The sequence below is a fragment of the Somniosus microcephalus genome, chromosome 19 (genome assembly GCF_052327205.1).
Source record: "Somniosus microcephalus isolate GS21.2 chromosome 19, FLI_Smic_1.0, whole genome shotgun sequence".
In the NCBI taxonomy this organism is placed as follows: Eukaryota; Metazoa; Chordata; class Chondrichthyes; order Squaliformes; family Somniosidae; genus Somniosus; species Somniosus microcephalus.
The window spans coordinates 59,759,723-59,780,721 of record NC_141005.1 but is presented as its reverse complement, the minus strand read 5'-3'; the positions used below and the strand labels follow the sequence as shown (position 1 = coordinate 59,780,721).

At 47.3% G+C, this 20,999-nt stretch overlaps 1 protein-coding gene across 5 annotated transcripts in view; it reads right to left on the bottom strand.

The window, feature by feature from the left end:
• The window catches only part of msi1b (musashi RNA binding protein 1b), a 141,393-nt gene that overhangs the window by 90,710 nt on the left and 29,684 nt on the right, over positions 1-20,999 (bottom strand). For 3 of the 5 annotated variants that reach the window (XM_085961860.1, XM_085961861.1, XM_085961862.1), the window contains exon 6: positions 3,725-3,817. In XM_085961860.1, the coding sequence (XP_085817986.1) occupies positions 3,725-3,817 (93 nt within the window). Of the gene's footprint in view, positions 1-556; positions 687-3,566; positions 3,625-3,724; positions 3,818-20,999 lie in introns of those variants that run through there. The other 2 variants (XM_085961865.1, XM_085961864.1) reach the window with 2 other exon arrangements.

Below are 20,999 nucleotides of genomic sequence, written 5' to 3'. Positions count from 1 at the left end.
CACACGTCTACTAGAAGCTCAGCCCTCACAGATTGAACTTGTAGGGCTAAAGAGCTAAGCGGCCCAGACCGAGAAACAAAACTCCCCCCGCCCTGACTAAACACGAGTATTTGGTATAACACCGTCACATCTGAAATGCAAGAACTAGGATAGCAACTTGTGCTTATATAGATTTTTTTTTAAACAAAGAATTGCAGTGTTTTGTTCCCCCAGTTTTTCTCTCCTGCTAGCTAGAACATGGTTCCATGGCCCAGTCCCTCCCTCTGGTACTTCGCCAAACTGCACCCCCCCCCCCAACCCCGGCCAGGTCCTCATCAACCAAGCTGAAGAAAATGGTAGTCGACTAAAGTCAACCACATTTCTCATGGAAGATTAAAACTAAAGACCAAAGATTAGGATTTAAAATCTAAATTCTTTGAGACTCAAAGAATGATCCGCCTCCACAGCCTCCACAACCTCAGGAATGGACGTCAAGAAACGGAAAATGGACAAACAAATTGCTGTCAGTCGCTACTTCTATCGAAATTGTAAACACACGCATAAAGAGCACACTTACGATTTTGCTACAAACAGCGGGACGCTTCCCCTTAGTTTCCCCGCTGTTTGATTATCTCTCAGCTTTTCTTGTTCGTTGTGAGAAGTGAAAACAATTTTTTTTGGAAACAGAAATTTAAAACACTCCTGCAAAGTCTAGAACAAGAATAAGGAAAGCAGCAAACAACATTTTGACTGAAATTCTAATCAAGGCTAAAACTAAAATGTCACTAAAGTCTGTGAACAAAAAGGACTAGACTAAAACTAGGACTAAAGTTTCTTCCAGTGACTAGATGAGACTAAAACTCAAGGCCCACAAGACTATAGACTAAAATGTAAGTTATTTCTAGGACTAAAACATCACTGTCCTCCACTCTCTCACCTAAATGGTCATTCTACCAGAAGCAGCTTTGCCAGGCTGCCTCTGGGTCCGGTTGCTGTGGAAACCACCATGAATGCTTGTTTTTTTTTTGGGGGGGGGGGGGGGGGGGGAAGGGGGAGTGGATTCCACAGCAGCCGAAACAGGAACAACAACTGCACAGGAGCCGCTGATTTTTTTTTTACCCCACCCCCTCCCCTCCTGAAGGCTGAGTATTTGACAGTGAAATTCCACAGGCACTGGCCACCTTCCCCCAGTGGCCGTTGCTCATACATAAACTTGGGACAGCGAGTTTCTATTTGGTCATGGTGGGCAGGGCTCATCGCAGCTGAAACCGAACCTGGCCTCGTGCGATGTCCACACGCGTAATTTCTGGCTGGGGGGTGGGTGGTCACCATGTAGCAATCAGCAGCGGGAACACCGGCCAATTTTCCTCTCCCTGACAGATTCAGAGGCCAACTGTAGCACCTTTATTGCTGCCGTCAACTGACTTAACCGAACCTGGGGCCTTCCTGCGCTGTATGGCTTTGCTGCGCGCTACATAATCTCACTGAGCCATCCAGGACGGAGGGGGAGTGGAGAGAAGGCTGGGCCGCTCTTCTTCAATGTCTAGGTCGGTGGACGGCCATGGCTCCCCTAGTGGCCGAAGGAGGTTGGTGCAAGCCGGAGAGTGCCAACCACACAGTTGGGACGAGCCACCAGCCCACCCCGGCCAAACAACCTGGCTGCCTCCACTGTCAATGTTGAACGTGCTGACTGCACAAATTCCAGGTGTTTATGGTGCATTTTAGACCCTTTCGGGGCAGCGATGTCTCCCTTATTACCGTTCCATGGTGCTACCAGAGCCTCTACCATCAGTGGCGCAATCGTCTGTTTCAGGTCAATTTCAAGGTTGCTCCCGATATGGGGCATCGTTAATTCTGAATCATAGGGTGGAATTTCCTGTGGTCCTCTGGCGCTGCTGGGGGCTCCCTCCCAGTAGGTGGCTCATCTCGGATGCACTGGCCACGATGGTCCATGGCTGGGCACTGTAATTTTTAAGCTTGGTGAGGCCCAACGGCAGCACAGGGATCTCTGGAAAACCCCTGTGCTTAATCTCAAACTGGAAGGAGTCGGAACCACAGCTCCTGATCAGGCTACCAGAGTCATGAACAGAGAATGGACTGCCCACCAGAGTCCCGATCAGGGACTGGACTGCCCACCAACACTTCTACTGATCAGGGACTGGACTGCCCACTGACACAGCTCCCAATCAGGGAATGGACTGCCCACTATCACTGTTTCCAATCAGAGAATGGATTACCCACCACCAGAGCCCTGTTTCTTGCACCTATTGGATTATCCAGTGTTTGAAGTGTCTCACCTAGGAGGGCACTTTGAATTGCTCTGAACCCACTGTGATTCACTAAATTACAGTCAAGCCAGCACATATCATACAGGAGGAGGCAGCATTTCAATCTCACTAGCCTATGAACCCTTGCTTTCCAAGCTGTGCCTCAGCAAATCGACGAGGATCCTCAACCCCACTTTCAAATAAATTTGCTACACTTGGCCTAGATGAACTCCTCTGGCCATACGCTCCCAAGTGCACGCGCTCTGAACACTGGCTCACTCCTCGCTCTCTGTACCACCGTTAACGGTTAGTCCGTCAACCATTAGGCCCCGCCCCTCAAGAACTTCCTCCCCGAATCCGTGCTGCACCACCTCTCTCCCTCTTCCAAAAAACACCCCCCTCCCACCCACAGGGCCATTCTTCTTCGACTGTGCCTTCAGCCACTCCCTCACTCAGTCTTTTCCTCAGCCCAGTGAAGTGTTCTGAGACACCTTTATTTGTATGCGAGGGCTGCTACAGAACCGAAAGGGATAGCTGTGTTTAAACTTGGGCTGTAAAATCTGGGGAAAGTAAGTGTTCAGCCAAACAAGAATTTAGATAGAACACTATTCAACAGAAGAAATTGGATTTTCAAGTGGTATGTTGTGGATTTAAGTGGTATGTGCAATTGACTTGAGCATTAAGGTTTATTTTTATAAACCTCCCTCAAATAAATTTCAGTCCAGCTCTACAATAGGGCCTCAGAAGAAAGGGGGTCCAGAGACTTTAATCTGACAAAAGGAATTGCAATTCCTTTTGTCAGTTCTTGGGCGGAACACAAAAGAGCCCAGCAATCCATTGTTAAATCTGATGATCCCTACATTCCCATTGGCCAACAGGCAAGTGCTCACTGCTCCTAATTTGTATCCTAAAGCTGTCCGGGGCACCATGGAAACCGAGGAGATTAGTAAACCGTGGGGCAGCTGACCAATCTGGAGTGAGTGGCGGCTGGGGGTGGACAGTCATCGCAGACAGTTGAAGGTTAAGTCTGATTGGCAGCAATTCTACTCGTGCCCATTGCTCTTGCATTCCCCTGGAGAGAGCGCGGGAGAGTTCGCCTATTCTCCCGTCACTTCTGACCGGCTTGCGTGCCAGCGCTGAATTGAAACCCGAACAAAAGAACCTGTCTGTGACTGCTCCTCTCGCCCCGTTGCCATGGCACCAACAGGGAAGGTTTTGGGTGGGGTGGGGGAGGAAGTGGCGGCGGCAGCGGTCCTGAATGCAGCTGCTCAATAAACAAGACTAAAAAAGACAAGCACCAAGAGACCCTTTTCTTCTCACCTTATTCTGGGGGTGGGGAGGGGGGCCCACTGCAGAGAAACTTCATGCTTAACCTGGAAATATCTGCAGCAAGAAAAAACGGGGTGACCCAGATTCGAGATGGATGCGAACAGAAAATAATGAATGCAAGACGCAGGCTAGGCTCGCGTTTCACTCACCTTTCCAAACTGGTCGAAATACTGCTTGACGTCCTCCACTGTGGTATTTACAGACAATCCGCCCACAAAGATCTTCTTTGTTCTGGTCACCATCTATTGGAAAGAAAATGGGTTCCGGTTAAAGTGGCCATGCTTCTCAGATATGTCTTGAAACTGCCTGAAATCAGCCCAGAGCATCAGATGCGGTAAAAGGCATTGATTACACTACAAGACGGCAAACTCACGGTTCTCTTGCCACCAGCTGTATTCGCGTAACCAGGAAAGAAAGACTTGCATTTATATAGCGCCTTTCACAACATCAGAACGTCCCAAAGCGTTTTACAGCCGATGAAATACTTTTGAAGTGTAGTCACTGTTGTAACGTAGGAATTGCAGCAGCCAATTTGTACACAGCAAGCTCCCACAAACAGCAATGTGATCATCTGTTTTAGTGGTGATGTTGGTTGAGGAATAAATATCGGCCAGGAATAGTGCCCTTGGGATCTTTTATGTCCACCTCAGAGGGCCGACAGGGCCTCGGTTTAACGTCTCTTCCTAAAGACGGCACCTCAGACACAGCAGCAAGAGGAGAAGGTAATACACAGCTAATCGCTCGCCCCCCCCCGGCCAAATCTCCAATATATCGCTCCCCAGGCTTGTAACTGAGCTACACACACCAGAAAGGTCTCGAGTTCCTCAATGGACCCAAGATAGGAGTGGGGGGAAAAAGGAAGAAAAATCAACACGGGTTCCTGTTCCCGTCAGTTATCCAATGACCACTCCTGGAACATGCTCATGTGAACATTGGGTGAGCAGTAGAGTGGGCTTGGCTGCGAAGGACCCTCTGGACAAATAGCTGCGTCGAGGCTCACACATGAAGAATGGCCATCTGGGCACAGTACTGAAGGTTAGCCAGCACTCACCCACCCCGGCAAGGGACCCCACCTTTTACCAGGGAACATTGGCAAGATTTTCTTTTTGAAACAATTAAGACAGGCAGACACACCAGCAGTCCCAGCTGCTCGGCTCCCTCTGGGACTCCCCAGTGGAAAAAACACAGGAGGGGCCCACCGTGACCCGTCCCTTCCCCGGACGCATTCTGTAACCTTTCAACAGTTATTAGATGTGAGAGAGAGAAAATATGATTGGGGAGCAGAACTCTGGCATATTTCCTTTCATTTTAAAATAAAAAATTATACAAAGCAGCATGATACCGGAGAGCGCATCAAAAATTAACACAATCATCAATTAGCACATGAAAACTGTTCACTCGCTGTGCAGAGATGAATCAGTAGGCACTTTTCACTGAAAAGCTATTTAAATGGAAATTCTTCATTTATGAGGGCAAGTGCTGTGTCCCCTCTATCGCAGGGCCACGTTAAAGGCGTGCGCACATTTTGCTCAGTTTTATTTCAGATTGCGGGAGTTATGCCCACGCGTTCACATTGCGTTAAAACCGCTTCCCTTGTCCAGAGGGTCCACATTAGCGGTCTTGACAATCTACGGATTGTTGCTTCCCCACAATCTGAACTAAACACGCCTCAAACAGGTAGTTCAGAGATAGCGGGGTCGTGTTGGGCGGGGGTGACGTGCTCCATCAGGGTGGGGTGTACAGCACTGAGTGCAATGGGCGCACGTGCTAGTCCGCTTGCTCAGAAGACCACACGAGGCGCCGTGACCATCTCTGCAGCTGCTGCCAGACACCGCCACCCCCCCCCCCCGCCCCGCCCCAGTAGCCATTTCGCCTCATTTGCTTTGTGATGCTGCCCTCAGCACTGGAGCTGAAATAACAGCAACATTAAAAAGAGCCACGAATGAGTCACTTAGCCTTGCCCAGCAGGAAGTTCCCAGGTTTGAACTCAAGTCAGTGCCGAGTTAGCTGACCTCTGGCAGCACTTTCACCTCGGGGTCAGAAGGTTGTGTGGGTTCAAGTCCCTCTCGAGACTTGAGCACAAAAATCTAGGCTGACACACCAGTGCAGTGCTGAGGGAGGGAGTGCTGCACTGTCAGAGGAACCCTCTTTAGGATGAGACTTTAAACCGAGGGCCCGTCTGCCTTCTCAGATGAGTGTAAAAGATCCCACGGCATTATTTCGAACAAACACGGGGATTCTCCCTGGTGCCCTGGCCAATAGTTATCCCTCAACCATCACCAAAAATCTGGTCATTATCACATTACTGTTTGGGGGAGCTTGCTGTGTGCAATTTGGCTGCCGGGTTTCCTACAGTACAACAGTGACTATACTTCAAAAGTACTTAAATTTGCTGTAAAGCACTTTGGGATGTCCCGAGGTCATGAAGGGCACCATATAAATGCAAGTTCTTTCTTTGAATTATTTGGCTTTTTTTTTTAAACAAAAAACACCTAATGGTGGCGGCCATTGAGGAATCCTCAGTAGTGTAGGTCCGGAGCCTGTGCGCTCCGCAATTCGCCTGAGGGATCATTAAACAGGAGCTAGGCCCCTCATTTACATATGTCAGGGGCACTTAAACCCGTACGGCCCAATTTTGGGTCTGCTGCCTTTCGAGCGCCCCTTGGGCTGCAGGGTATTGGCCTCCGAAACAGACGCAACAAGGTCCAACTTCTACAAAAAATGTCTTCAGGAGACGACGATAGCTATTTTTACAAAAAAGTGTTCAGTTCAGGCCCCAGGAAGGCTGAACCGAGTGCAGTTCAGGCCCCAGGAAGGCTGGACCTAGTGGCTCGACAGGATTTCCTGTTTGAAACCCAAACCACACAGCCACAGGATCAGAGAACCAGCGCAAACACTTGTGCTCACTGCAGGAGCAAGCGCTCCTGGTTTTCCAATTTCTTTCCGATATTAAGCAGTAGCCGCAGCTTTCAACGACATCACTTTAAATACAAGGCAGCTCCGTGTCAGGGGTCAGCACTTGTGGGGTCACAAACTACACCAACACAGGCTTCAAGCTGGAAAATTCAAACGTCTATCGCACAAGAGTGATGCTCTTGCTGCAAGAAGGGAATGTGACTCATAAGAAGGAATAGAAGGGACAAAACACAAACAGCAGACAGGAAGTTTCTTTTGAAATAAAGACTGGCCTGTGGTGCAACAGGAACCAATTTAATTCCATTTTCAGACCCAGACGGACAGTCTTCGAAGCAAGGATAACGCTTACTATCCTGGGACTGCACTTGGGTGTTTATTAATGACACGCCGTGTCGCACAGTGTCCAGTCCCAACATCACAACAGTAAAAGGCCACAGCTACTGCACATCTGGTGGGCACACATTAATCTCTTTGATAGCACGACATAAACCAGGCACTCCCATACCGGCCCAAGCTGCCATTATCTAGGTGACCATCATCTCGCACCACGAGGGGAACAAGTACTGGGACTCGAGCACAAAATCCTGGGTGACACTCCAGTGCAGTGGGGGCTTGCTGTGAGAAAATTGGCAGTCGTGTTTCCTACATTACAACAGTGGCCACACTTCAAAGAGTACTTCATTGTCTGTAAAGCGCTTTGGGGCATCCAGAGGTCGTGAAAGGCGCTATATATATTTTTTTTTTACTGCATGGAACATATGGGTTTTGTGCCACTGGGGGAGGAGCTGCTGTCCATGCCAGGCAGCACTCCTGGGCTATATTGTAAACGTGGATGTACAGTTGACAGCCTTGCTCGATAACTTTGATTCAGGGGACACTTATACAGAACGTACCCTTATGGACGAGAGGAAAAGACCACCGGAACAGGCAGATGGGATCCTCTGGCAATTTTTGAACATCAGGGGAGGTGTTCCCGAGTTTTGACCAACATTCCTTCCTGAACCAACCCCATCATAAAAGAATTAACCAGTCAGTCAGTCACCTTACTTGCTGTTACTGGGAATCCACTGTGTGAAAATTGGCTACCACTTTTGCCTACAACACAGCAGCAAAAACTCTTCAAACCCCAAGTGTTTGGCTGTGAAGTGCAAAGGTGGGTCCAGAGGATGTAAAAGCTACGGCTGTACAGAAATTCAAGTTTTTTCTTAATATTCTGAAGAATCCATCAGAGGGTAGATTGTATTTGGTGAGGAAGAAGCAAAAAAAAAAAATCAACGGGCTCGGTGACCTTGGAGTGAAATGCAGTTATTAGTTGCATCAGTTTTGCTCCACGCTTTACTCTTCAGTTCTGGAATTAAACCGATTGCTGTGCAGCCAGATACTGGGTTCTTTCTGGGTGGCTTGGAGAGCAAAGATTAAATGAACCAAGGGAGATTATCTCCCCTCCTGCCTCAAGGAAGGATCGACTAGGATTCGCAAAAGCAATTTTTTTTTTGTAATTTCGCACCAATGTTCTCCCCTCCGTTCCGCCCCTGAAACCACAGACTCCTTGATGCAGGTGCTGGGAGTCTTCCTTTATTCATTATTTGTGCACGAGGCTCGATAGTCAGGGTCAGCAGGGCTTTTGACCACTGGAAGCATCAGAGCTGTGCCCAGGCCTATCCAGATCTGTCTAATAAGAAACAATCACCAAGCTCACTTACTTACATCTCCACAACACTCCCGCTCCACCTCAGAATGTGCCCCTGAAACCATGATTCAAGTTTTTTTCCCACCTCAGCACCTTCAATGCCGTCCTCCCCAAAGCCCGACGCTACAGAAACTCCAACTCGTCCAAACTTTCTGCGCCTGCATCCTGTCCTGCTCACCCTCACAGACCCCTGTTGGCTCCCTGCCACCTAACACATTGAAATTAAAAGTCCTCACCCTCCTTACAAAAAAGGTCCCGCCACAGGCACCCACCACCCTTTCTCTGCAACCTCCTCTAGCCCAATGCTTCAGCCCCTGGCTCCCTGTGAATCCCCCGCTCTCTGTTCTAATGGCAGAGCCTTCAGCCATTCAGCCCTGTGCTCTGGAACTCTCGACCAAAACCTCCATCTTTCTACTCGCCTTTGAAGTGTTGCGAGAGACTGGTCTTAGCCCACATCAAAGCCAGTGTTCCTGCCTCCCTTGACCAACACCAGTTTGCCTATCGGGCAAACAGATCAACGGAGGATGCAATCACTACTGCTCTACACTCGGCACTGAATCACCTAGATGGTAAGGAGACCTACATCAGAATGTTGTTTATAGACTACAGCTCAGCATTCAACACTATCGTCCCCAACAAGCTGGCCACCAAACTCCAAACTCTTGGCCTGAACACTTCCCTCTGCAACTGGACCCTGGACTTCCTAACAAATAGACCCCAGTCTGTCAAATTAGGCAACCACACCTCCTCCTCCCCCCCCCCCCCCCGACCACGGGGGCCCCACAAGGATGTGTGCTGAGCCCCCTCCTCTACTCCCTCTTCACCCACGACTGTGTGGCTGTTAATGGTTCCAACACCATCATCAAGTTTGCAGATGACACCACGGTAGTAGGCCAGATCACCAACAACGATGAGTCAGCCTACAGGGAGGAGGTCCAGCATCTCGTGAAGTGGTGCACCGCCAACAACCTGGCCCTTAACACCAAGAAAACAAAAGGAAATAATCGTGGACTTCAGGAAGTCCAAAGGCAGAAGTCACACCCCCATCCACATCAATGGGGCGGAGGTGGAAAGAGTGGCCAGCTTTAAGTTCCTCGGAGTCCACATCACGGAAGACCTCTCCTGGTCCCTCAACACCTCCTCTCTGGTGAAGAAGGCCCAGCAGCGCCTATATTTCTTGAGGAGGCTGAAGGGATGTAATCTGTCACCCCCGATCCTCTCTAACTTCTACCGCTGCACTATAGAGAGCATCCTGACAAACTGTATCACGGTATGGTACAGCAGCTGTAGCTCCCATGACCGGAAAGCCCTGCAGCGGGTAGTCAAAACTGCCCAACGCATTACCGGCACCCGGCTACCGACCATAGAACATATATATCAGAAACGCTGCCTACGGAGGGCACGGTCCATCATCAAAGACCCTACCCACCCCAGCCACAGTCTGTTCGCCCTCCTACCATCTGGAAGACGCTACAGATGCATTCGCACCCGTACGACCAGATTTAGGAACAGCTTCTTTCCCAGGGCTGTCATCCTACTGAACTCCACAAATAAACACTAAAGCCTGCACATCTGCCGATGCACTTTATTATGGTCATATTTATGCTAATATATATGTACAAATGTATGTTGAAATGTTTAAGTGTCCTAATCCAAATTGTACACTCTCGGGAGCCGCAAGCCTACATTTCGTTGTACTGCACTTGTGCACTAACAATAAAAGTTGATTTGATTTGATTTGAACGTTAGATTGTGCTTTTGGTCATATAAACACAAGAAACTAATGGAAAGGAAAAGATCAGCTGATCCATCAAGTCCCTAACTCTTCTATTACTGCTCAGCGTTTTGGGACATTTACACTAGGACACTGTATAGATATTGCTGGTGGAGTTAGGGATGGCGTCCACATCCGTGGGAAGGGGAAAATCAGTCAGGAATCCCTGATTGCAATCCAGTACCCCGGCAGGAAAGTATCTTCTAGAGGGCATCAGGTGAAGATAGGCTCAGACTCTGCTGTGATACCCATCCACCCCCCCACATCCTGAGAGCATTACCCATCTCGGCTCATGTGGGCACCTGGGTGAGGTACCAGAGCACTGCCAGTAAGGAGTTGACACCTTCGGAGGTGGAAATTAATAGAAAAAGGAGAAGAAAAAAAACTTGGAGGATGAAGGGAAAGAAAACCAACAGTAAACGATACTAGTGTCATGCCAACATGACCGGTCATAAAGCATGTTGTGAGAACCCAAGATAAGATTGTAGAGCAAGAAGCTTAATACTAGAACTGAAGTCCAGGGTGTGGTACAAAACGGATACAGCCATAAACTAGATTTCATTCCCAGGTTTCAAAGCTTTTATGTTCATATTTCTATTTGATGTATCAATAAATGCATGGGAGGGGAGTGTGGTGGAGAGATGGAAGAGGGTTGGAGCCTGTGGTCTCTGAATAGACCTGCTGAGAGAGACATCCTCCACTTTCAGGGCAGAAGCATAATAGAGATTCAAAGGGCACATACTGACATACCAAGAACAGGGGTCAACCAGCAGACAACTGCATTCTTTCAAGACTGAGAAAAGCCTTCAAAACAGGAAACAAGATAAACCAGGCCGCCAAAAACCCACTTTTCCGAGTAATCCTGCTTTTACAAACATAAATACTGGATTACATCAGCATATGCCAACCCAGAGAACAAGCAAAAACTGAAACGGCCCCCAAAAAAGCCAACTCAGCCCAAGATATGAGTATTAAGACAAATGAAAAGAAGTAATTACACTGAAAGTACAGTGGGACATGGGCATGTAAATTAAGCTGCAGGGAATCCCGACATTCCGTCACTTATATTGAAAGGGTGGGAGAGAAACATTAGGCACGTGAAAACCTGAAGGAGATACAACAGTTGAAGACAAGATTTATTTTCCGAAGGTTCTTGAGGCGTGGAAGTTCACAGACATTTCAGTTCCCTGCTAGCTCCCCGCTCCAGACCCAGTTCAGAGACAATGCACCCTCTTCACCCCAACCAACACCAAGGTTCACAGCAACACTTTTCTCCCCTTCCTGGACTTTTACCTTCGGTTTTGGCTGCTGCTGGGGATTGAATTTCGCTGCGTACTGTGGGTGGAACTCCTGATCTCAGGAGAAACTCCCGCCCCACAGTGTGCAGCAGAGTTCAATCAGTTACAGCAGGAGGAGGAGGATATAGGGGCCTCAGAGCAACCGAGGAAGGGAGCAGCCCAATCGTAACCATTTTCATGCACGAACATGAAGAGTGCCCCTCAAAACACTGACTGCCCACGACAAACGCATTTACCTAACACACCACATCCTTCAACTAGGACTGTAGGACCAAGGCACTCAATCTTGGCAGGAGTGTAGCAGGTGGAAGTGGAGCCTGAATTACTTTGATGCTTTGTGTTGGTTGTAAGCTCAAGCAGAGCTTGCTTCCTGAATGAGACAGGCAGACCTCCTCCATCGCCCCAACCCCCCTCCCTCCCTCGGGCATCCTCAAAATGGACTCTTGCTCCCCTCCCCCCACTACAACCCTATTGACCACTTGTGAAAAGTCCCTTCAGCTTTGCAAATTGTTTCTTTCAAATAACATCAGCTATTGTTATGTTATAATAGGTCATTATAAACCGATTTACCGGTGCACTGTGGCTGCAGTAGCTGCTATTTTCAGATATGCTCTACAGCAGTTCGCTAAGATTACTGAGACAGCTTCTCCCTCCCCTGCAACCTTTACCATGAGGAGGACAAGAACAGCAATGCCATGGGAGCACCATCACCTCCAACTCACACACCATCCTGACTTGGACACACATCATTAGTCCTTCATCGCTGCTGGGAATTCCCTACCGAACACCACCACCACCACAAGGGCGGCAATGGTTCAAGACGACCCACCACCACCTTCTCATGGCAACGAGGAATGGGCAATAAATGTGGCCAAGCCAGCATTGCCCACATCCAGAGAACAAATTTAAAGAGAAACATGGCATTATCCTTGGCTGAGTGGTAGCACTCTCACCTCAGTCACAAGGTCATGGGTTCAAGCTCCACTCCAAGGACTTGAACACATAATCTAGCCAGGGGTGGGCAACTATTTCGGCTGGAGGACCACTTAACACGTTTTAGTGAGTTGTTGAGGGCCACACAATAAACAAACATTGCATAAACATATAATTCAGATAGTAGTCAGATACTATCTTAAATACACAAAATGTAGTGTAAAATCTTCCAATACTAAATGAATGAAATGATTGATCACAAGTTGTACTGAAAGTCTGTATGGCTCGAGTCTGCGGGGCCTCCGACCGAGGTGTTCTCTTTTTAGTGTGTTGAATACAGGAGCCCAAGGCTTCGCAAGGCCTGAACTACAATCTTGTTATCTGGAGTCCTTGTGCTCTGGGATCCACTCCCCATATCTAAGACGGCGATGAGAACTCCCCTGCCATCGTACTCTGGCTACCGGGAGAGGAAAGGTGCAGCGCCGCTCTCTTTCTTCGGTAACAGAGCCATGGATATGAGCAGCCATGACTCCACTCGAAAATGGATAGGGCATATTCGTGTACGCAGTGCATTCTGGGTACGGACGTCCACCATTGGGGCCCAGAATCGCAGAACGGATCCTTTGAAGATCGGGCCGGGGAAAATCGCTTTTGCGAATTATTAATCTGAATTAAGTATTACTATGTTTTTTCCTTGGCTGGAGTTCGGGTCAGTCTCTGACCCAGAAGAAGTGAAAGTGGGTAGACTAAATGTGCAGCTCCAGCTCGAGCTCCAGCTTGCGTTCCAGTTCTGTCCCATCCAGCAGGCCAGATAGAATGACTTGGCGGGCCTGAGACGGTATTGTGCCCACCACTGATCTAGGCTGACACTGCAGTGCAGTACAGAGGGAGGGCTGTCCTTTGGATGAAACAGAGGCTCTTTCAAGGTGGGTGTGAAAGTTCCCATGACTATTCAAAGGGAAGCTCTTCCGGTGTCTTGGCCAACATTTTTCCCTCAACCCACATCACTAAAAAAAAACCCAGATTAACTAATCGTCTATCTCATTACTGTTTGTGGGAGCTTACGGGAGTGCAAATTTTCTGCCACATTTGCCTATATTATAATAATGACTACACTTCAAAACTATTTCACTGGCTGTGAAGGGTTATCCAGAGGACATTAAAAAAGACACTATATAAATGCTCTGTCTTTAATATGCTAAACTGGAGAGCGTTTCTGAAAGAAGAAACAACACCTATGGGGACTACTTTCTGCTTACTGTATTCCCTTAGTGAAAAATATATGCACACAAATATACTACGCTAGTTATGTTTAAGAAAAAAAAACTTCCAAATTTGCTGTTCGATGCAGAGCTGCCATTTTGGGACTCCATATACAAGTTGCCTGCAATCAAGAGCTTGGGTTACTTGCTTCTAATCTCCCTACTTAAAAAGGTAGTTGTTTGGTTTAAAATACACTTTAAAAAAAGCTATTCATGCTTTGCTTTGTTTAAGTTTCAAGTTCCTAGTGACTCATCAGTATTCAGAGTTACTGTGGAACCTGGTGACTGAGGCCAGCAAGTGTACGTTACAAGCCTTTGTGATGTAAGCAAATAGACCTCACCTGACTGGAGCAGGATGCTGTAAAATGGGTTACATTCCCGATTTTTTAAAAAAATCACTAGGTCCATAACAATCCTGTAAAATTTGTTTTTAAATCACAATCATTATTTAAAAAATAAAAGTGCTTCAATCATCCTAGTAGCTGACCCAATTCACAGCTGCTTTTGTGAACACAAACACTAACTAGTCACTGGGCAAGTGCTATTTTTATTCCAGGGGATTTTAACCAATGGTTTGGAAATCATGATAACGTCTGTTTTGGCTGCAAAAAAATAAAAACCAGTAGCTTTGCCTATAACATACAAAGGGGCTGCTATTCTCCATATATTTACAGTGTCTGAATAAGTCACATTCCATTTTTATTAGCTGGGATACCAGGGTTTTGGAGATTGCATTCTCCAATTCTATGTTTTTTTTTAATATATGAAAACCAAAAACTTTTGCCACTAACCCACTCAATTTCATTGACAGGCACTTTTCATTCACTGAATCAATTCTGTTTTGTGATGGTACACTTATTTTCACATTTAAGTCAAGTGTCCTGGGAAAAGTGGACAATACCAGACTCAAAATAGAGAGGTATTACAGTAAACTAACAGACAACCAGACACGCATCAACAGGGTGGGGAATGGAAGTGGTTCTATAACATAGCACGTACTTGTGTCACATTCTTCCAGATGTACTGAAAGACCGCAACTGACCGCCACTGGCAAGGTGCACCAAACAGTGAAGCTTTGGGAGGTAATTTCTATTCCATTTGTGATGTACATCAGATCTCTCACTGATAATGATTGGCACACCGTTTTTAGAAGCTGAAATTACCCACAGCATATAACTTCCCTTATTCAGCGTTAATTTGCCAATATAAAAACATGACAATATTTCAAAGCGTCAGGCTTGGCTCACTCACCTCTGAGTCAGAAGGTTGTGGGTTCAAGTCTCACTCCAGAGGCTTGAGCACAAAATCCAGGCTGATACTCCAATGCAGTACTGGGGGAGCGCTGCACTGTTGGAGGTGCCGTTTTTCGGATGAGACGTTAAACCGAGACCCCGTCTGCCCCCTCAGGTGGATGTAAAAGATCCCAATGCACTATTTGAAGAGGACCAGGGGAGTTCTCAACAAAACATCGCTAAAACAGACTGTGGGAGCTTGCTGTGCAAAAATTAGCTGTTGCGTTTCCTGCATTACAACAGTGACTACACTTCAAAAGTATTTCATTGTCTGTAAAGCACTTTGGGATGTCCTGATGTTGTGAAAGGCACTATATAAATACAAGTCTGTCTTTCTTTCATTGGCTGTGGTGCCGTTTGCAACATTCTGAGGACATGATAAGGCGAGCTCCTTTCTGGCATTCTCACTCGAGAGGCCACAAGATTGTGGATGTAGGAAATAGAAAACACTTATACCAGATTAGTTAGGGGGGTGCTCGTCTCATCACATCCTCCGAAGCCATAGCTGTGGTTAAGGCATTGAGGCAGAGTTTCACTTTGAGGCTGGCTGTGCCTGACCTGGGAGAGTTACATGCAAACACTGGGTGGAACAATATTCTATTCCCCAACTTGATGAGCAGGCAATTCACCAAAGAGAGAGATCTGGTTTTACCAGCATGGAAAAAGGAATGGGTGATTAGAACTGGTGACACTACTGGTATGCAACTGTGAACCTGCTCAATTTATTTTTTGGAATAAATGCAATAATCACGAAGAAACTCGCTCTCAGGAGAAATGCAAGTCCCACATGGCTCCGAGCGATGCAGATCACCAAGTGCCTAGGTTTAATCTCTGGTCTGTGTCGAGTTAGCCAGTATCAGTAGGCTCCGTGGCATCACCAATGAAAAACAGTAACTTGAGCAAAGAGGGCCACCAGCATTGGTGGAACTGTGCCCCAGTGTGAATGGATGCCTTCACTGTAGCAGGGCTAAGAGAAGAAATGTTGGGAGAGGGCAATATTAGATCATGATCTAGAACCAGAAACACTGGCCGATTCTTCCAGTCCCCAGCCAGTGTTGCAGCAGCCTCACTTCCTGGATCAAATCAGCTAATTTACCACAATCCTGAAATTCTCCTGGGATCTACAGCCCAATACAATAAGTCGTGCTTATTGAGCATACTTACCCACTGAGCATTGGGGAAAGGAGGGGATCGGGTGGGGTGGAAAATACCTGGTCACCTCAATTTTCAAGAAAGGAAAAGGCTAATGTTACAGTGTAGTGCACTGAAGCCATATACGTCCCACCACGGAGCAGATCACATCCATGCACCGAGCTCCGATCCCCATGATACCAATAAGCGTAGGTACCCACGAAGAATCCAGGCCTCCCCACAGGGAGAGGGAGAAATAAACCAACCAGCAGGTGAACACCCCGACTTCCTCAGACAGCTGCCAACAACCAGTACCACAGCAGCATTGGAGAAGGTCTGGAAGCAGACGAGAGCCTGCCCACCCTCTCAGCAGTGGTGTTGAGGAAACCCAAAATGGACAGAACATGAGCAGAGCAGCAGTGCCACATTGGAGGTATTTGCTGGGGAGGCCACTGCTTCCCTCAGCAACACTCCCCGCCCACCCAACACTCTGCCTTAGTAACTTCCAGTGCCATGGGTTCCAACCCGGATTGCTATCCAACATAGGCAGAACCAATTCTTTTGGTATAAGCCGTCTCCCCCCGCCAATCCCCTTGCTCCAAATCCCAGAATTGTCCCCAGCTCTTCATACTTGGTTGTGTCGATGTTATACAGTGACAGTTATTGCAAGTCGACACACACAGATCCAGACAAGGTGTCCGCGTGTGGGTATGTGCATATGCCCATGTGAACTTCTGATAAAGGCACAAGATTGCACTCTGCAGCAATAGTGCCCAAATAGTGAGCCATCTCTCGCTGCCTCGGCTCAGAGGGGAAGACTGGGTAACTTGCGCAAGGTGGATGGGGACTGGCGGTGCCCATGGAACCCTATCCCAGCAAGAGCCGGCGTCTTTGGCAGAGGTGGAGCAAAGAAAGATAACTGGACTCGCAAGTAAGATTTTAAGTTGAAAACAAAATGCAACATCTTGGAGCTGCTCCAGAGGGTCCATGCAACAGAGGCCATCAGGAGGAGTTCAACCTGCACAATAACTCCCAAATGTGGCAATAACAGCCTTCCAAAAAGAGAGAAAACAATAACAAATATTATTCAGATGAATGAATATTTTCTTGGCAAAAACATGAATGTTGGAGAGTGCTTGACCCAATGTTACAATGAGGCCATTGTAGAGTCACTGAGCTGCACACTATAAGCACAGCTGGGAATGAGGCCCAGGCATAAGAACATAAGGAGCAGGAGTAGGCCATTCGGTCCCTCGAGCCTGCTCCACCATTCAGCAAGATCATGGCTGATCTGATCTTGGCCTCAATGCCAATGAGTATAGGCCCAACCTTTCTTCATAAGACAACCCCTTCATCTCGGGAATTAACCTAGTGAACCTTCTCTGAACTGCCTCCAATGCAAGTATATCCCTCCTGAAATAAGGAGACCAAAACTGCACGCAGTACTCCAGGTACAGTTGTAGTAAGACTTCCCTACTTTTATACTCCATCCCCCTTGCAATAAAGGCATTTGCTTTCCTAATTACTTGTTGTACCTGCATGCTAACTTTGTGTTTCGTGTACAAGGGCCCCCAGATCCCTCTGTACTTCAGCATTTTGTAGTCTATTTAAATAATATTTTGCTTTTTTATTTTTCCTGCCAAAAGTAGATAATCTCACATTTTCCCACATTGTACTCCATCTGCCAAATTTTTGCCCACTCACTTAATCTATCTATATCCCTTTGCAGACTCTGTCCTCCTCAAAACTTGCTTTCCCACCTATCTTTGTATCAGCAGCAAATTTGGCAACAGTACACACGGTCGCTTCATCCAAGTCATTAATGTAGATTGTAAATAGTTGAGGCCCCAGCACTGATCCCTGTGGCACCCCACTAGTTACCGTTTGCCAACCAGAAAATGACCCATTTATCCCAACTCCTTGTTTTCTGTTAGCTAGCCAATTCTCTATCCATGCTAATATATTACCCCCAACACCATGAGCTCTTATCTTGTGCAGTAACCTTTTACGTGGCACCTTAATCGAATGCCTTCTGGAAATCCAAATACACCACATCCACTGGATCCCTTCATCCACCCTGCTCGTTACATCCGCAAAGAACTCTAGTAAATTTGTCAAACACGATTTCCCTTTCATAAAACCCTGTTGACTCTGCTTGATTGTATTATGATTTTCTAAATGTCCTGCGGTTTTCCAATGCACTGGGACCTCTCCAGAATCCAGGGAACTTTGGTAGATTACAACCAACGCATCCACTATCTCGGCTGCCACTTCTTTTAAGACCCTAGGATGTAGGCCATCAGGTCCAGGGGATCCTGGGCCTAGACAGAATATGCTGGGCCACAGAAGTGAGCGTGTGAGCACACGCTAATCGTTCTGAAGGGCCGGTCCCTTGCCCAGCATTCCTTCACAGTTTCTGATTTCCTCCTCGGGTACAATTCCATTTGCATGGACATCTTTCCTTGTACCTCACCAAGTGGCCATTATTCATGTCTTCCTAGTCAAGAGTATGAGCAGGTTGTTCAACCACAAGGAGCATCACATCGGAGCTTGATCCTGTCCTCACCCGAAGGGGACAGACAGACGCACGCTCGCGCACACACCTTCCAACAACAGTCACTGGAGACCAATCAGCAACAGCCCAACTGTTTCTGCAAGCCGAGATGAATGAATTCATAAACCAGAAGAGCAGGTGCTTCCGTGAGATACAGCAGGAGGGAAAGACATCCAGTTGGGCTTTGGCACATCACATTAGCAAACAAGACAGCTCCAGTGGCATAAGCACCAATCTAGGAGCAGGTCAGTGGATCCAGAAGCACAAGAGTGCAGATGGACACGAGGAAGGGGGAAAACGAGAGAGAGCGAACTCAGAGAGCCGAGAGAAGCAGAAAAAGGAAGAACAGTCCACTTATAACAAGCCTGACACAAACAGATGTCTTATCCACAGATCACCCTCCCTAGCTTGCAAGTCACACCAAGACAGCTGGGGAGATACAATCTGCTTCAACTAGGATCAACCAGTGTTCTGTACCTAAAGGACATAGGTACATGGCCTAAAAATAGAATCCAAGGCACTTCCTGGCGCACTGTGCATTAAACACACTGTTCAGCAGTATGCTGATGTCAAGCTGAATGGCATTATGAATATTCAATGATTCATTTCAATAATTGATACAACTATTCTATTACAAAACTAATCAGCTGCACAGTCCGCAGTGCCAGCCGTTTGACAACTCGTTCTTTGAAGTTCCCAAAACACGGAAATGAACATTTTATTTCTGGTTTACGAGCAGCGACTCACAGTTCTTCTCCCTCCTCCACCCCCCAATCTTCCCCTTCCCTTGCCCGTCATCACCCAAGGGCATTGACTCATAGTTCCACAGGTACCGGCAGCCCTCTGACCTCACACAAATAGCCCTTCTTCAACCCAGACAATTGGTGCTGCAAGCTATTTGACCATGTAGGCGGTCACTGCCAAGCCTACCCATGTCTTCGGCCTGACATTCAGTCCGGTCCATGTCCCAGCAGCGGTCATTGGGTAACGATCAGAAGCAGGATCACCAGATGATTACCCATCTTCCCCCCCCACCCACTCCCAGAAAGTGCATCAAAATACTACATTTCTATCCAACTCTTAGGATGATCTTGCTTCATTTGCTGACCAAAAGCGTGAGCAAGCAGTCTCCTCCTAGGTTTCTGCCAATGATGTCCCCCCAACACCTTGGAGAGCATCACATGGAGGAATGTCAATGACTCGCCCTTCAAACTTCCACCTCAAAAAAGGTGTTCGCTCTCTGCTCTGCTCGGCCTTCTGCCCAATGCGGTTGGGATCGTATCGCTAAAAGCTAGTGAACAGGTACAAAAAATAATTCAGACGGCTAATGGAATGTTGGCCTTTATCTCAAGGAGGTTAGAATACAAAATTATGCTGCAGTTTTATAAAGCTCTGGTCAGACCCCATTTAGAGTATGCAGTTCAGTTCTGGGCAACACACCTCAGGAAGGATATATTGGCCTTGGAGGGGGTGCAGCGCAGATTCACCAGAATTATACCAGGGCTAAAAGGGTTAAATTACGAGGACAAGGTAGTATAGACTAGGCTTGTATTCCCTTAAATATAGAAAATTAAGGGGCGATAAGATGATTAAAAGATTTGATAGGAAATAGTTTTTCTCTCTCTACCCTATGGTGGGGGAGTCCAGAACAAGGGGACAACATTAAAATTAGTGCTAGGCCAATAAAGGGTGATGTCAGGAAAAACTTCACACAAAGGGTAGTGGAAATCCAGAACACTCCCTCAAAAAGTTGTGGAGGCTAGGTCAATTGAAAAATTCAAAACGGAGACATACATTTGTGTTAGGGAAGGGTATTATATTAATGTTAGGTATTAAGGGAAATGGAGCAAAGACGGGTGAATGGAGTCTGGGTACAGATCAGTCATTATCGAACTGAATGGCGGGACAGGGCAATTTACTTATTCTTCAGCCTGCTCCTGTTCTTATGTTCACTCATATTATCACATGGGGAAACTGTGGGTCCAGATACACATCCTGTCAATCCATGTTGGTACATCAACACATTGTCCTACACCTGCAGCAACCATCATGTCCAATTCCAAATGACCAACATACCAAAGCTAGCAAAGCATCTGGAGCTCCCAATTAAGAACATAAGTAGGAGCAGGAGTAGGCCATACGGCCCCTCGGGCCTGCTCCGTCATTCAATAGGATCATGGCTGATCCGAATCTAGACTCCTGTCCACTTCCCTGCCCTCTCCCCGTAACCCCTAGTTCCCTTATCTGCTAGGAAACTGTCTATCTCAGTTTTAAATTTATTTAAATGTTGCAGCTTCCACAGCTCTCTGGGGTAGCAAATTCCATAGATTTACTACCCTCAATGAAGAAGTTTCTCCTCATCTCAGTTTTGAAAGGGCAGCCCCTTATTCTAAGATTATGTCCCCTAGTTCTAGTCTCACCCATCAGTGGAAACATCCTCACCGCATCCACCCGATCAAGCCCCCTCACAATCCTATATGTTTCGATAAGATCGCCTCTCATTCTTCTGAACTCCAATGAGTAGAGGCTCAACCTACTCAACTTTTCCTCATACGTCAACCCCCTCATCTCTGG